The sequence below is a fragment of the Sinocyclocheilus grahami genome, unplaced genomic scaffold (genome assembly GCF_001515645.1).
Source record: "Sinocyclocheilus grahami isolate Dianchi unplaced genomic scaffold, SAMN03320097.WGS_v1.1 scaffold495.1, whole genome shotgun sequence".
In the NCBI taxonomy this organism is placed as follows: domain Eukaryota; kingdom Metazoa; phylum Chordata; class Actinopteri; order Cypriniformes; family Cyprinidae; genus Sinocyclocheilus; species Sinocyclocheilus grahami.
Window position 1 is genome coordinate 437,530 of NW_015505674.1, and position 16,562 is coordinate 454,091.

Consider the following 16,562-nt stretch of genomic DNA (forward strand, 5'->3'; position numbering starts at 1 on the left):
GAGTCAGAATTGTAAACCAGAGCCATTTGTTTTATCATCATCTCATCAGATCTTATCTTTTAGTCAAAACTCTTACAGATCATTATATTTCAAATGGACACTTGAAACTAATTTGAGAAGATCTGAAAGAACTTAATCTCACAGAAATATATCTCAAAGCCATTTTAATTCATAGAAACATAACAATTCAAGGTTAACACTTTCTCATTACATCTCAAGAGACGACGGCGTGGCTTTCTTAAGATTTTTCTCAGCTCTTGTGTATCAATATGCAGGAGATGCTATCATACATCACAGTTTGACACCTTAAATAAATATAATTTTGAAACATAAATGTCTTTCCTTTAGGCAGTCTTTTTCCACATCGCCGCATAAAAACAAGGTATCCTCAGAATTTAACTTCTGGGAATACAGAAATACATACTGCTTATATCCAGTTTTTTATATTTGAATTCATTTATTCTCTTCTGTCCTTTTTCCCAAGTTAAGTTCAATGAGGAATTAAAATAAAGACAAAAAAAGGACTTTAGAGAATGTGCAGAGAAAGTCTTGCTTCCCTTAGGAGCCGCAACTGAAATAATCAACCTCTAGGTCCAAGCTTTTGAACAATATAACCCATAAAACTCCAGCCAAATCTCCCACGAGTCTAGGACTCGGTTGAAGTCTTTGTCTTCTGATACTGTTCCAGCTCTTTTTTCTTCTTCATGGCAAGCTGTAATTGATTTTTGATGAGCTGGATTTGTGTTTCCAGGTCCGCCAGTTCCTGTACTGTGGGGTTAAGGCCAAGCAAGTCGGTTCTTCCGTTCAATGTGGCCTGTAACGGAAGCTGTCTCTTGTCCTTTGGGGACAGGAGCTCTTTACAGTGAGAACATTCCAGGTCATTTTGTTGTCCCTCTTGATTGGACAGTTTTCGTCTGTTGCAGTTGGAGGTTCCCAAAGAGTTCCACGGCATTTGCTGGTTGTTTCCAACATTGCAGCTTAATCGAGACAATAATGATATCACAATATCAGTATATAAATAGCATTTTGGGAAGGATGCCATGTAAAGTTATAGTTGTTCCAGTAATGAAAATCATCGTTTACAACTTTGTCATGCCACATGTCATTCTTCTGTACAATACAAAAAGTGAAATCTTGACTGGTCTTTTCCATGCATATGCAACAAAACTGATCTATTTTTACGTGTGCGTTATACCAAGTGTAACATTTCCTGAGAATGACACTTTAGCACTTCATTTCAATGTTGCGTGAATGCTAGACATTATTTAAAAGCTCCGTCGTTGTGAAAGCAGTTTACCTTTTCTCCGGTTTTGCAACTGTCTGTAATTTGTCTTCTTTGAAAGTCGGGTTAAGTGCTCGATGTAATCGCTGAAAAACCAATTAAATTAAATGCTATTTAAGAAAACTAGTGTTGAGAATTACAAAGTGTGTAATGAGCAAAGCATTCCTTTAATGCTACAACATGTCACCAAGATGGCATGCAATTATTTGTAATAAAACCAGCGTGGAATTGTGCAGATGAACTTACTTGACTGGTGTGGAGCCAGTACTTATGCTGTGATGACTGCTGCATTCTGGGTATCAGCCAGCGATGGACGATGTGTTCACCCAGTGTGGTGAGGAGAGACAGGGCCACTCCAACGCACAGCATGAGAAATAACCCTGAGAAGTGCTTTATCCCCATCTGTAACGTCTGAGGATGACAACAGAAAGTCAGGGTTAGAAAAGAGGAATAGTTCAGCCATAAATGAAATTTTGGCTGAACTATACCCCATATTGTTCTAATTTTTCTGTAAGAAACACAATGGGATGTCTACATAAGTAGACATTTTTAATAGCAAACAAAGTTTAACATCATTTAATCACAAAATAGGTTGAATGATTTGTGCACTCTATTCCAAGTCTTCTATGGGGAACAAATCATAGTTCTCATTACTGAATTGAACAATCAAACAATACATTTTTGAATAAAGAAATAAAATATTACATGATTAGAATGACATGAGGGTTAGTAAATGATGACGAAAGCGAGATCTGAAAATAGAAGCAAAATGATAGAGTAATTAATAAAGTAGTTTTCATTAGAATAAAATGTTGTATTTGGATGTAAAAAAGTAGCTGTATCTAGTCTTACATGTAATATATTACAATATAATACTCTATATATACATATTACAAATAATACACTTCAAAATTTGGGTCAGTACACTCTAAAAATGCTGGGTTAAATTCAACCCAGTGCTGGGTAAATAGGGACAAACCCAGCAATTGGGTTGTATTTAACCCAGCATTTTTTAGAGTGTATGCTTTTTCCTTTATGAAAAAAAAGAGAAAAAGAAAAATAAATATAGATGATTGATAGATAGATAGATAGATAGATAGATAGATAGATAGATAGATAGATAGATAGATAGATAGATAGATAGATAGATAGATAGATCAGACTCACCTCTGTGACTGCAAAGCTTCTTTTACCACAGGGTACAACCTTATACCACTTATCATGCAGCATGTCCATAAACCCATCAGATTTGTACTGACTGACCAACTCAGAGATATTTGAAGTCAGAGGAGAGTTTTGTTTGAGCCCAATGCCATAGCCTGTGGACAGATGGGAAATGTATGTTTCATCAGCATGTGCACAGTAGTTCATTCACTCCATAACTTACTGTAGAAACAATAACAAGTGAGAAGCATTCATTTACTGGCCTTCAATCGCAAAAGGCTTTCCCACTGTCAGCGTCTTGCAGTCTGCATCAATAGACACTTCATAGTCTAAAAGAGCTTTGTCCATTATAAAAGCATCCAGCTTTTGGGGATCATCCCTGGAATAGCATCAAGCAGTTTGCTGTTATATAATGACACATGCATTTGATACATTCAGACATTTTGACTACGGCGATACAATGTAGTCACGATTAGAACTTTTAAAATTGGTATTGATGTTGAATCAGTAGAACCACTAGAACCAAATAAATACACACTCATAGAAGGGAACACAGAAAGTCCATAAGCCCAATTTACTACTAGCAGTAACATCCTTGTTTATCCTATGCAATTCAAAAAAGTATGTTATCTTGCAAAAACACATGCTAGATTGATTTAAAAGGAGAGACCTGGCTAACCTTCTTAGGAAAATATTGCAAATTTCATCTACTTCTCCTGCAATCTATTAATTCTGCCCTGCTTGAAGGAATTATACACTGTGCCAATATTCTGGAGTATGTGGTCTGATTTTAGGACTGCATCAAATCATGTCCCGAAGGTTGTGGAAACTCAAAAGAGGAGTTTCAGACTTGCAACAGAGGATATGAAAGGAGGAAAACCTCTTCTAAATTTAGTTAAGTGTGGCCTGTCGAACACTCAAGTGACATCTGGAAACTTTTGGCACTTAGTTTATTTGTTTTTATGTCATTTCTACAATTAAGTAAGTTCTATTTTTTTTCTTTTGGTCCCTAACTTCTGAGAAATAAACAAAAACACAATAACAAGAAACATAGAAATAATACAGCTTAAAGAAATGTCTTTTTCAAATATAGCCTTAATATATTTCATTTAAACATTATACATATATTACAAAATTAAATATATAATAACAAAGTATATTTAGAAAATGCTAAATGTATTTAATATATTTTGGACAACAAATATATTTAGATTGAAAATAAATGAGCAAATATAAGTCAAACTTATTAAAGTTATTACTTATTTTTAAACATCTAAGATTTTAAAATGTTTTAAAAATATATACTGTATATGAAAATATTTTTGCCATATGGATTGCTTGATATTTAAAATACTTTGCATTTAGTCAGATCATTCAATATGTATGAATATATGTTTTGCATGTATTGTTCAGACCATTCCAGCAATGCATGTGAGTCAGATCATGCAGTGAGTAGCAATAAGTGTTTTGCATGTAAAATATCTGCTTTGCAGCCACCCAGATCATGCAATGAGTAGGAAAGTGTCTTTTCAACACAGTCCAAACATTAGTCAAACAAGTCAATTAATTCCTAGTCTTGTACAGTGGAACCACATGGATTCGTATGACACTGCAAGAAGGCACAAGCCATCAAAGAAGGACATGGTAGAGGGCATCCAGTAAATTAGTGCTGCTTCAGTGATCAATGCCACTTTGCAATTACGATTACGACTTACTTAAGATGATCTATCCCATCAGGGGTTGCAGGGACATTATATCGTCTCATGTATTCATGCATCTCTGGGAAGCTTTTTTTCACGTAGTCCTCAGCGCTGCTCTCCCGGACGGTTCCAAAGCGGAAACCTTGTGAGGGATGGTGGAGCTTGAAAAGGCAAGAGGACCGTTTTCATCAACCAGGAAGTGTATTTTTAACCTCTAAGCCTGCCAGTCATTTTGACATAATTTGAAAATGATAAACACAAGTTACTCTTACCTTGGGATCATGTATACCTGAGAGTTGCTCGTAGGTTTTCTCACCAACCATTACAGCGGCGAGATTAGCCGTGTACGTTGAAAGGCAGAACAAACAGAATATGGCCCAGAGGTTCATGAGGAATCTGCCGGTCCAACACTTTGGTGGCTTAATGGCGGCAGTCCTGCCGAATAGAATTGCGTAGCAAACGTTTAGCGCAGAGGAGAAAGAAAATACACGTTCCCTGTTCCTTCCCCTCGGAGTCATGCCGAAAGGGCTTTTCCACTCATACAAGGTCAAGAACACGGCCGTCACGTGTAAAGACACAAATATTCCCAGCCACATACTCCAGTGCAGGGGCCACATGAAGGCGCCGATAGGTGCGGCCGTATCCCTAGTCCTGACGAGGATTCCCAGACTGGTGGAGAAAAATGGGCTGGTGAAGTCAATGACCTGACTGCGTGCTGAGTTGATGCTAAAGGAAGTGACAGCCAGATGTGCCGCCCCGCTCATGAGGTCCCCGACCAGCCCTGTCCAGCGACCGTTCTTGTAAGCTCCATATTTCCCGTCTCCCACAATGTAGAGGTTGAAGTGAAACCCCATGTCCTCTGCTAGCTTCTCTAAAAGATCAATGCAATATCCATAGCAACATTTTTTAAACTCCATGGGGACGCTGTCGTTGGCACCTTGTAGACTCTGAAAAAGACTTTCCAAAAAGGCTGTGTCATTTGTTAGGGGGTCAAGGCACAGCTGGCCAGCCGGGCACAGGCCTTCTTCATCGACGTCTCGGGTGAAGACAAACGGATGTTCTACCAGGGTGACAGCCCGCAAGTGTAGACGTGAGGAATGCCGCCAGTCCGCTCCTGGCTGAGACTGTCTCTTATTAGGCCAGACACCGTAATCCATAACCACTTTGCTTTGCTTCCAGCTGCCGAGACGCGTCCACATGGGCTTGCCTACTGGGTCATGCTGGAGATTCCAGATGAAATGATGGCTTTCAGAGACGATGATAGATTCCTCTTGAATATTGACATAGCCGCTCAGGCCGTCAAAAGACGTGTTTGCCATGTATCTAAAAATTAAGACAAAATCATATATCAGTCCAAACCATAGAAGTTCATCCAATCTAATTCTGACAAATGCAATGTCAAACCAAAATTAACCTGGTTTACTTTTATAACTAAATTTCTCTGATCTAAAGGTCCGCTCCCACCAAGGACATTAACTATAAAATTTGAATAATCGTTCAAATTCTTTGACAATAGAGAAGTATCAACACAGATGAATGGTACCATCCAGTTTCAGAACAAGTTAATAGAAGTTAAATGTGCGTGTGATTGCCTTGTCATTTTGTCTTTAAAGTCCACATGAAATCAAAATTGACTAGCGCACATTGCTAGTCTTGAAGTTAATCCACTAAAGAAAAAAAATAGTTTGTCTTACTAATCTTTCTGCTCTGGAATGGCATTCCTTCTCTGATGATGTTAGTTTGATGGCCTAGGCGGAATATTACTTTTAGTCTATTAGTCTTGTATTTTTCTCTCTTCAATTTAGTTTTTTCACTTTTTTCTGCAGTGGTGAAGCTAACGGTAACCATTTTAAATCAGTAATGGTAGGAGAGCATGTGAAATTTAAACCCTGAGGTAGTTTGGTTGGAACTTGGTGAAGTTGTTTCCTGACAGTGCAGTGCTGGAGAAACCACTCTTGATATGCTGTGTCTCTAGGCGTCTGCCACCAGCCTAACACCTGCTTTTCACAGAACTGATTGCAGCCTTTTCTTGTGGGAATGTTTTCAAACAACTGTTTGCTTTTTGCTAAATTCTGTTGACATATACAGAAAAAGCTCCTCTTGACTGTGGATGAAAAGGATACTCCTCATAAAATATGCAGAATAAATATGCACAATAAATAATTGTTCTTATAGGGATACTCCACCCCAAAATGAAAACGTTGTCATTAATCCCTTACCCCATGTCGTTGCAAACCCGTAAAAGCTTTGTTCATCTTCAGAACACAATTTAAGAAATTTTGGATGAAAACCGGGAGGCTTGTGACTGTCCCATTGACTGCCAAGTAAATAACACTGTCAAGGTCCAGAAACGTATGAAAGACATCGTCAAAATAGCCCATCTACTTTTTGTATGCGAAGAAAACAAAAATAACGACTTTATTCAACAATTCGTCTCCTCTGTGTCTCTCCGCATCACCGTAGCGCCATTTTGGAGAATGTTCACTGAACCAAGCAGCGTACGCTCTTCTGTTTCAGCTGCGACACAAGTATACGTTTTCTACGTGTATTTATGCTTTGATTTAAACGAAAACAGTGCATCCATGTGGTGCAGCTGACACAGAAGAGCGTACGCTGCTTGCCTTCAGCGGATCTTCTCCAAAATGGCGCTATGGAGATGCGGAGAGACACAGAGGAGACGAATTGTTGAATAAAGTCGTTATTTTTGTTTTCTTCGCATACAAAAATTATTCTTGTCACTTCATAAAATTCAGGTTGAACCACTGACGGCAGATGGACTATTCTGACAATGTCTTTCATACTTTTCTGGACCTTGACAGTGTAATTTACTTGGCAGTCAATGGGACAGTCACAAGTCTCCCGGTTTTCATCCAAAATTTCTTAAATTGTGTTCCGAAGACGAACGAAGCTTTTACGGGTTTGGAACGACATGGGGGTAAGTGATTAATGACAAAATTTTCATTTTGGGGTGGAGTATCCCTTTAACTCTTTCTCGACCATTGACAGAATTTTCACTGGTATACGGTAGGAGGTACGGATGGGCATTTTTCAAAAAATATAGTATTTGGGCTCATGACAAAAAAAAAGATGTTTAATGAGAAATAAGTTATTTTTTAATAGTCAAGCTTTTGTCACCATTTCTGAACAAGTTTATGATTAGGCATTAGACACAACAATGTTCTACAACAACGTAACGTTATATCTCAAGGTTTCCTTTTAGCTAAAACGTGTAAACAAAATATATACTCAGTTTCACTGATTTATTTGATCAAAATGTATTTAATTTTATAAGCTCATTTAGTAAGATAGTTTTAATCAAAGTAATTCCAAACTTCGTGAGGCGGACGACGACATTCGTTGTGATTTTTTTATTTTTTGAATAATAATTACAGATCGAATATTCAAATATATTTGACTATTTGTGCACACCCCTAGTAGGAGGCGCCATTACACATTTTCTTAAAGAGTACTGAATCTCTGGATCAAAATATGGTGAAGAAGAAGCAGAAACAAGCAATCACATATGTAAGCAGATGCATATCTAAAATAGCGAGAGCATCAAGCATTAAACAGCATACAAATCAAAACTGCCTAACGTTACCGAATGAAATGTCGATCTAGGAAGTGGTTTAGGACCATGCAAGATTTGGGGGTGTTGATGAGAATGATCTACTCCATCTATGTTTTGATCATCGTTCTGAATCTGATTCGGACATAGTCTTTGACAAAAACGCAATTTTTTTCAGCTTTTTGCTCAAAATTGTGCTTTTTTTTAATGAAAGCCACCCACACTGAAGTGTTGATAAAATGCTGGCGGTGAATGGCAACTTTAAAAAAAAAAAATGCATGTGATGCCACATAAACAACATAAATATTATGAAATATCAAGCAGTGTGTCAAATAAAATACCTGGACAGAAAGGTTCCTGATGTGATATTTTTAGTCTCAAGTCTTGCCAGACAGTTTGTGATGCCAGGAATCAGCGCCAACTCTGAGACACAGTGACAAGCCGATCCCACCGCTCGTCTTTTAATACACGCAGATTACCTTTTTAGGCCATTTAGTATTTTTAAGACTGTATGTCAAGTTAAAACTTTTAAAAACACATCTCAAGAACTCGTTATATTCTAGCTGTTTTTGAAAAAAAAAGAAAAGAAAAAAAAAACACGACAGAAACATGAGCTTGGGCTCAGGTATGTCTAAAACCAGCCTAATTATACAGTGCTTCTTTAAGACAGATTGGTCAACTACTCTTTCAGGCAATTCTCCATCTAGTTGATTTTACACATCTCTTCCTGTCTGCCAAATAGAGGGAAGGCGAGAGTTTTAAGCCCTACAGATATTTATCGTAATGCATGATTTGTTGGACAGTCTCCTTCTGTTTGCAGATTGAATTTCTGAAGCAGAATCTCCTCCGAGAAAAAACAAACAAACAAACAAACATTAAGATTTCCAACATGATGTCCAAGTGTGCAATTCTTTGCTTCTGAAAACAATTACTTTAAGCACTCGCTGGTTCCATTTGTGATGCACCTAGAGGGGCAGCATTTCAAACTAGTTTAAAACATTTGAAAGTTGATAAATGACCAGGAGCAGTGTTGCCAAGTCTGTGGTTTTCCTGCAGAATTTGGCTATTTTTATACTGTTGCCACTGCTTGATTTTTTTTTAGTCCATGTGAAACTCTGCCTGGAACACGATTTTGGAGAATTTTTGATAGCCGTTTCCCCCCGGAACACAATTGGGCTGGTTTTAAAGACCTGGAAACCCTGAGCAGGAGTCAAAAGTGCTGATTAACTCTATTGAGTCTCAGGCATTCCCATCAAAATATAGACGTAGAGTATTTCAGATATGGAAACGTTGCCCACTTAGGACATCCAGAAACATTAATTACGTGAGGTCTGGGATCTCAATGTTTTAATGATATAATACCCATTAATTAAATGGCATTGTCCTGCTAAGGAAATCAAGACCTTAACAGACACTGCCAGATGAAATGTTTATCTGAGCCATTTAATTTCCCCTGGGGCTGCAATTATGCGATGGCAGAAAACAGGCTAATCAGAATTGATTAAGGAAAAGCTTTACAGGGATTTATTTCAAGATGTCTAAACAAAGTCTGACTTATTTTCTGTAGGGTTGTCATGAAATCTAATTGGCCAAACCAGTGGGAGAGTAACAAGTACCACTAACAAGTTAAGAAGAGACACTTAGAGGTTTTTGAGTGTATATGTCATCCGAAGTATGTTTTATCTTAAGGGAGCTTGTGTCATTAAGATACAGTAAATATACTATATAGTAAATATGTATTGTGTTTATATGGTGCCTTGGTGATCAATTATAGTGTCCTGTATTCCATGTTATTAACAATGTAGTCAACAATTCATTAAACTATTAACTCCGAAATGAACAGTTCCACTGTACTTGAACTGAAAATAAATAAATAAATAAACAAGTAAATACATGAATAAATAAATAAATACATGAATGAATAAACACATGCATAAATAAATAAATAAATAAATACACAAATAGATAAATAAATACATAAATACATTAATAAATAAATAAATAAATACATGAATAATTAAACAAATAGATAAATAAATAAATGATTTTGCCTTTGGGCTGTTTTGCTGCTCATGTTTTAATAAACATTCATTCATTCATTAAGAAAGAAAGCAGTAAAGAATTCAATAAACCAGAAATCAGTAAAGCTCAGTAATGAGCACACTGAGAGACTGATTGCTATTTGGACAGATAACAGACACTGATTCTGAGCTCACAGAGAAATCTGATAAATCTTAGATGATCCATGTAAACAAAGAACTGACCAGAAGATGGTGCTAACTTCAAAAGCTCAGATATCAAACAGCTCAGCCCTCAGGGTGTTCAGAAAAACACATTTTTAACGCAAACAGCTAGATGTGTCACCATCTAAAGAGATGTTTTATTTGTGGTTTAGACTGATCCAGCAGGTGTCATAACAAACGTATTAGTTTCAAGAAAACAGTTGTACTAATAAATAGCAGCACTGATTTATGCACTAAATACGAGACAGGTACTTTTAAAAATAAAGCTACCAAAAGGAGGTTTGTGCAGTGATCAAAGAACATGGGTCCGTTCTTAAAAGAACCTTTTTATTTAATAATAATAATAATCCGAAGAACCTTCTTCCACTATAAAGAACCAAGGGAAAACACACATTTATTAGAGAAGCAGCAGGTTGCACCAAAGCTTTGAATCACCGAGTGCCGTCATGCATTCATTCTCTGTCTGTAGTGTATTGTTTATAATCCAAAAAACCTTAATAACAACTTGTTGATCATTCATTCATAATTCCAATCCGATTCCTCATTTCCAAACATGTGTCCTCTAATTGTACTTGTGTATTGCGCAGTCCCTCAACATTTACATTTCTAAATGAAAGACACTGAGCTCTCCAGAAACTATACAGTATGCAGCTGCAGACCAGAACTGCCTCAGTGCTATAAATGTAAACATTAATATAATATATTTTATGAAAATAAACAGAAATGGAAGACAGTTTACAGTTCATTTTGGAATAGATGCCAATAAAGAACCTATATTTTTAAGAATGTGGGATAAAACAACTTCATCCTGTCATTAGTTTTGACAAATGTAATTTACTTATTGGTTTATAAAAATCATACTTCACTATGACTCCCTCTCCCCTAATGCTATCAGTCTGCAATTTAAAAAAATATAATCCTATAACGTAACGAACTTATAAAATGCAGAAATATTAAATGTATTTATGTGTCTATTTGTACATGCTATTTTCATGTTCATTTTAAAAAGACAAACATTTTACAGCTATGCTATTTAGTTATATAATTATGTTTGTTAAAATGATTTTGACTCATGATGGTGACAATTCAATTTTGGGTGCTGATATTCAGTTTAAAATCATTCCATATGCTCAGCTCATTCTTAATTTAAGATATGCCAATAGTTGTAATATGTATTTGACAAACATATATTTTGTTCTATCTGACATGCATATGAAGTGATCACAAGGGAAAACGCATTTATTTGTGAAGCAGCAGGTTGCACCAAAGCTTTGAATCACTGAGTGTCATCATGCATTCATTCTCTGTCTGTAGTGTATTGTTTCTAATCCAAAAACCTTAATAACTACTAACATAGTTGATCATTGATTCATAATTCCAATCCATTTCCTCAGTTCCAAACATTTCAACATGTGTCCTCTAATTGTACTTGTGTATTGCGCAGTCCTTCAACATTTACATTTCTAAACGAAAGAAACTGAGCTCTCCAGAAACTATACAGTGTGCAGTTGCAAACCAGAATTGCTTCAGAGCTATAAATCTAAATGTTTTTTTTAATGAAAATAAACACACCTGACTCTGACGCTTAAATTCGTTCTGGACGACGCTGATGATTGGAATCTGTAGCGTTGTGGCGATAAATTCCAACTTCACCAGTTCGTCCCTGTTCTGTGGGAACGCGATGATGGCAGAAACTCCTTGCACGATCACGGTGTGGCAAACGCTTTGCAGGAACGATGCGGGATCGCCACAGGCAGGTGCAGATGAGGAGGAAAAGGAGAAAGCAGGTAATTCTCCAAGTCCTGCTTCCACGGCCATGACTATCTCAAGGGTGAGGTTGTAGGGTAAAAGCCCTGCTACTCGATTGAGGCTCTCTGTAGCGAGTAGAACAGAGTCTCGAGGTAGAAACACAGCATCCAGACCCACTTGTTTGAGTGTGGTTTTACTTTTGGAGGCCTTGTGGGGGTTATTCGCTGAGCTTTTAGTCCTGATACCCCTCCAGCCTTGTTCGAGCCTACTTTTGGTGATCGCGTCACACTCTCCCCACGTTTCTCTGTCTGCATCCCAGTCCGGATCTCTCCCCCTGAGGGAATCCTGTCTGAACACTCGAGGCTGCAGGTGCAGAGCTCCGACTCTCACCGTGTGTCCGATCCTCTTCAGAATCTGACATGGCTGTGGATGCGCCAGAGATGCTGGGGGAACAAGGATCATTATCAGAGCGCTTGGCGCAAGTAAGGAGAGCCACACCAACTTGCCCAGCGCACCCCAGATCCAAGAGCCCGGCATCACTCCAAACAAGCCTCGGTCAAACGACGGGATCCGCGTCCACCTGCGCGCCCGCTGGTTCCTGCACAGCGCTGGATAGATGATGGATCACCGGTGAATCTCCTAGACGCAGCAAAGTTGCGCTCCTCTCCAACGGGCTTCTGAGGGATCGCCAGCAGTGCACATGTCCAACGCGGCTCGAAACACTCGTTGCTCATCTCAAAAGCGTTAATGGACAAAATATTCAAGAGGGTGTTGTTTTTACGCGCTCTCCAAAACAGGTGCAAAGGCAGCTACTAAAATGCAAAGTGACTGTACAAACCCAAAAGCACTTATATGCTCCAGATCAACGTAAAGGAAGTCCAAGGATATGAAACACATTCAAATTTCATTTATCTTTATTTTTGCATGCAAGCCTGTATTCTATCCTGAATTTGATCATGAAAAACCCTGACGGATCTCCAACAATGTAGATCATTTATTCGCAAAAACAGAAACGAGCGTTTAAATGGCTTATATTACGGTTTAAACATGTTGCGCAGTGAAACTGTTCCGATAAACTCCCAGAATGGCACTGGAATAGTGCAGATTATTGCACTGGCTGTGCTGTGCGTTTAACCCGTTCACTGCTGCACTCACACCTTTGCTATTGATGGATTTAGATTTTAGATTTTTGCATAAAATATGCGTTTTATTTGCATAATATTTTTAATTATATAAAACAGACTGCTAGCTTATATGCTCCAGATCAACGTAAAGGAAGTCCAAGGATATGAAACACATTCAAATTTAATTTATCTTTATTTTTGAATGCAAGCCTGTATTCTATCCTGAATTTGATCATGAAAAACCCTGACGGATCTCCAACAATGTAGATCATTTATTCGCAAAAACAGAAACGAGCGTTTAAATGGCTTATATTACGGTTTAAACATGTTGCGCTGTGAAACTGTTCCGATAAACTCCCAGAATGGCACTGGAATAGTGCAGATTATTGCACTGGCTGTGCTGTGCGTTTAACCCGTTCACTGCTGCACTCACACCTTTGCTATTGATGGATTTAGATTTTAGATTTTTGCATAAAATATGCGTTTTATTTGCATAATATTTTTAATTATATAAAACAGACTGCTACCATGTATATATATATATATCTTAAAGAGAGATAAACAAACAAATAACAAAATAACTCTATACTCAGCTTTGTTATCATGCTGAGATCCATTTGATTCAATTAGATTTGATCTGCATAGCACTTTTCACAACATAAATCAGATTTAAGTAGAATTTCGCAACACTGAGCAAGCAAAAGGCAACAGTGTGTCAAGGAAAGCAGATGTTGTTTACGCTCATGCTGACAAAATATGTAGTATCTCCAATTATCCTTTGATACATTCACAACACTTTATCTGTGATACCAGCCACACCAATTTGGATGAAAATAATTCTGATTGGTCAGGAAGTCTGCCTCACCCTTTAATGAGCAGCAGCACAGTCATTCTATCACTGACGCAATCCTGACTTACAGCGGGAGAGGTTGGATAAGAGGAGGGGCGTGACACCAGAACAGTGCTGTCGGTGAGTGATGAACAAGAAAAATCTGATGGCTGTTGTACCACATCACGACTGCCATAAATCTCACACATCATTCTTTTGTTGAGAATATGCAGCCAGAGCACCGGTTGTCCCCTGAGGTCCAGGTGTGTCATAGCTTAAATGGGTTAAACAGATGACCTGATAACTTGACCTTCCAACTTGATCTCATTAGAGTTGAAAGGTATTCATATGCAAAGTGTTCTAGAACATAGTTTATAGTAAAACATGTAATTTGACATTATTACAATATGTACTTTTTAAAAGTGAAGTTAAACTGACATGAAAGTGTCTCTCTTAATGTACACTTAAGTGACCTTTTATTTAATTAATATTATATTATCTGCAAGTTCACTAAAAATATAATTGAAAGTTTTGAGGAACAATACAAGTGCACATTCAATACAATTAAGTACACTTCTTTTTCACAAGGGCTCACAAAGTTTATGGCTCCATTTTCAGCAAGTCTTGGAAGGAAGGCAATAAATAGAGGATTCAAAAACACTGGGACTATATTTGTATAAACAGTATATGTACAATCGGGCATGAGTAAGTTAATCATGGCCATGTTGTACTAAAACGTTCCTTCATTTGAATTAAATCAAAAAGAGAGAAAGTCTTAGTATAACGTGACCACTATTTACTTAAATGACAGAACTAATTCTTAATTCATGGCCATGATAAATATTTTTTTGTCTGTCATGTGTGGGGCTCCATGAAGCAGTGCACTTTTGCCTTTTACCAATTGACCAGTGTGTCTAATTTTTTAGTTTTTCATGAAAAATAAACAGTTATGCTGTCTTCCGTGCATAAAAATGCTGTGCAATCATGTTAAATTTTGCTTGCTTAATTATAAAAATTAATTTTTATACTGTTTATTGCATGCCACCCTCAAAAAAAAAAAAACCTATGGTGCGTGATGCCCCCGCAAAAAAGATCACCCTGATCACCAGACGTAAGATCACCCTGTGTATCTGGATATATTGTCTTTCTTGCATGCAGAACTGGATCATGGTCCTTTGAGGGTCTTGGCCATGTCTTAGAACCGCTGCCAACTTCCTTTGTTCCCTTCTCTTTTCTTCTCTACCCATACCCTCCCTTCCAGCAGCCTGCCACTCACATGAGATCACAACAATTAGCAAGCAGGCAATTTAATCAATTCTGATGAACAAAACCAAGTCCTTATCTATTTTTCAGAATTCAAGAAGGATAATTTGCCACAATAGGGAAGAAAATACATTCGCAATGTTTGTTTCATGGCTGAAATATATAAATAAATAAATACTGAAAAGTATGTTTGGATGTTCAAATATGTTTTTTTCCCTCTAATATAAAAAAAAGATATTTGATAATACATTTTTATTTATTTTTAAATAATTTTTTTATAGTTTTTTTTTTTTTTTTTAACAAAGAACCACACCGAATGGCTAGATCATACATTAATATTTTACAATTATAATATTTTACAATTATAATATATAAAATTAAATTTTTACAACCATAGTGAAAAAATGTGAAAAACCATAGTGCACGCGCTGAGGCAGGGGTTTTCAAACATGTCCTGGTGGACCAACAACATTGCACATTTTGTACTCTATGTCTCCCTTATGTCCTGGGGGTCCTGCGCTGCGCTGAGAGACCCGGGTCTTAGTGGTTAGCTTAAACTTTAATGCACTGAGGGCTTCCTTTGGCAGTCTTTAGTCATGCAGACTGAGGTTTTGGAGACTCTTGGCAGTCAGAAGCCCGAGTCCCTGCTCATCTGGTCTACAATCCAGCACCGATATAAGGCTTTTCCAACATGGACACAGATCATCTCCTTTATTTGACATTTTTGTTAATGAAATTCCATATTTCCAGTCTAAATCAAATGACTTGTCATTCAGATAAATGGCAGTGAGATGTAACTAAAGGAAGGATGATATCTATAAATCACTAATTATTATTGATTCAAAACAAGTGTGGAATTAATTAACGACATCCTGGTAATTACCCCAGCATGAAATCTACCATATAGAGGGCATTGAACTTGAGCATCATGAGAGAGGTGGACTTTCAATGATGACTCTTTGACCCTTCATTGATAAGCCACTGCAATAAATCTCATCTTCTCATTCCCCTTCTATCAGACTTAATTATAAGAGGGGACCCAAACAGCAGGCATGACTGGTTGCATCATCAACTTCTAATGCCGTGCTGATGCTTAATGCAGGCCATGAGAAAATACCATTGTGACCTGTTTCTACGGCATAGTAGGGATTCTAAACTAGTGGATCACAGACACGGTTGAAAAAACAATTACAAATGAAAATAAATAAAATGTTTACAACCCGATTTCATGGGAAAACATTTAACTATGACTCTGCCTACATTTTTACACTGCAGTTTCCAGGTGAAATTAACACTAAAGTAAAACATCCACAGATTGTATTTTTATTTTTATGATTACGAGGCAGATTATCAATGAATAGAGGCTTGGATTTCATGTGATTCCTTGAACAATACAGTCTTTTGACCTCAAAACACTTTTACCCAACCCAGGCTCATTGGAAATATGAGCTTGTGGTGACGTTTTGGCAACACCGCTATTACGTACTTTACTGCACATTTTGTGGCAGTTTCAAAGTGAAATGTCCAGTGAGTGGCACTAAAACGCACATTCAATACGTGACCATGGCCATGTTTTTATGATGTTGCTTCAGGAACATATTGCTGTTGTTCAGAATTCAAATGTGAAAGTGAAAAAAGTG

General features: G+C 37.4%; 1 protein-coding gene across 1 annotated transcript; it reads right to left on the minus strand.

Moving 5' to 3' along the window:
• Positions 1–509: 509 nt before the first annotated feature.
• LOC107554227 (glutamate receptor ionotropic, NMDA 3A-like) lies at positions 510–12,243 on the minus strand. The gene is made up of 9 exons (XM_016236681.1): positions 11,530–12,243; positions 8,056–8,135; positions 4,419–5,469; positions 4,162–4,307; positions 2,710–2,825; positions 2,450–2,601; positions 1,529–1,693; positions 1,298–1,368; positions 510–977 (listed from the first exon to the last, which is right to left on the minus strand). The coding sequence occupies exons 1-9, from the start codon at positions 12,241–12,243 to the stop codon at positions 647–649; spliced, it is 2,826 nt and encodes a 941-aa protein (XP_016092167.1). The 3' UTR covers positions 510–646.
• Between the last annotated feature and the right edge of the window lie 4,319 nt (positions 12,244–16,562).

Bases quoted from the DNA above. Each gene is read 5' to 3' on its own strand.
- LOC107554227 (XM_016236681.1), bottom strand. From the start codon at position 12,243: ATGCCGGGCTCTTGGATCTGGGGTGCGCTGGGCAAGTTGGTGTGGCTC. The intron at 8,136-11,529 runs GTGTGTTTATTT...TGTGTCTCAGAG, and splicing joins AATTTAAGCGTCAGAGTCAG to TTGGCGCTGATTCCTGGCAT. The intron at 978-1,297 runs GTAAACTGCTTT...GTCTCGATTAAG, and splicing joins GTTGCAAAACCGGAGAAAAG to CTGCAATGTTGGAAACAACC.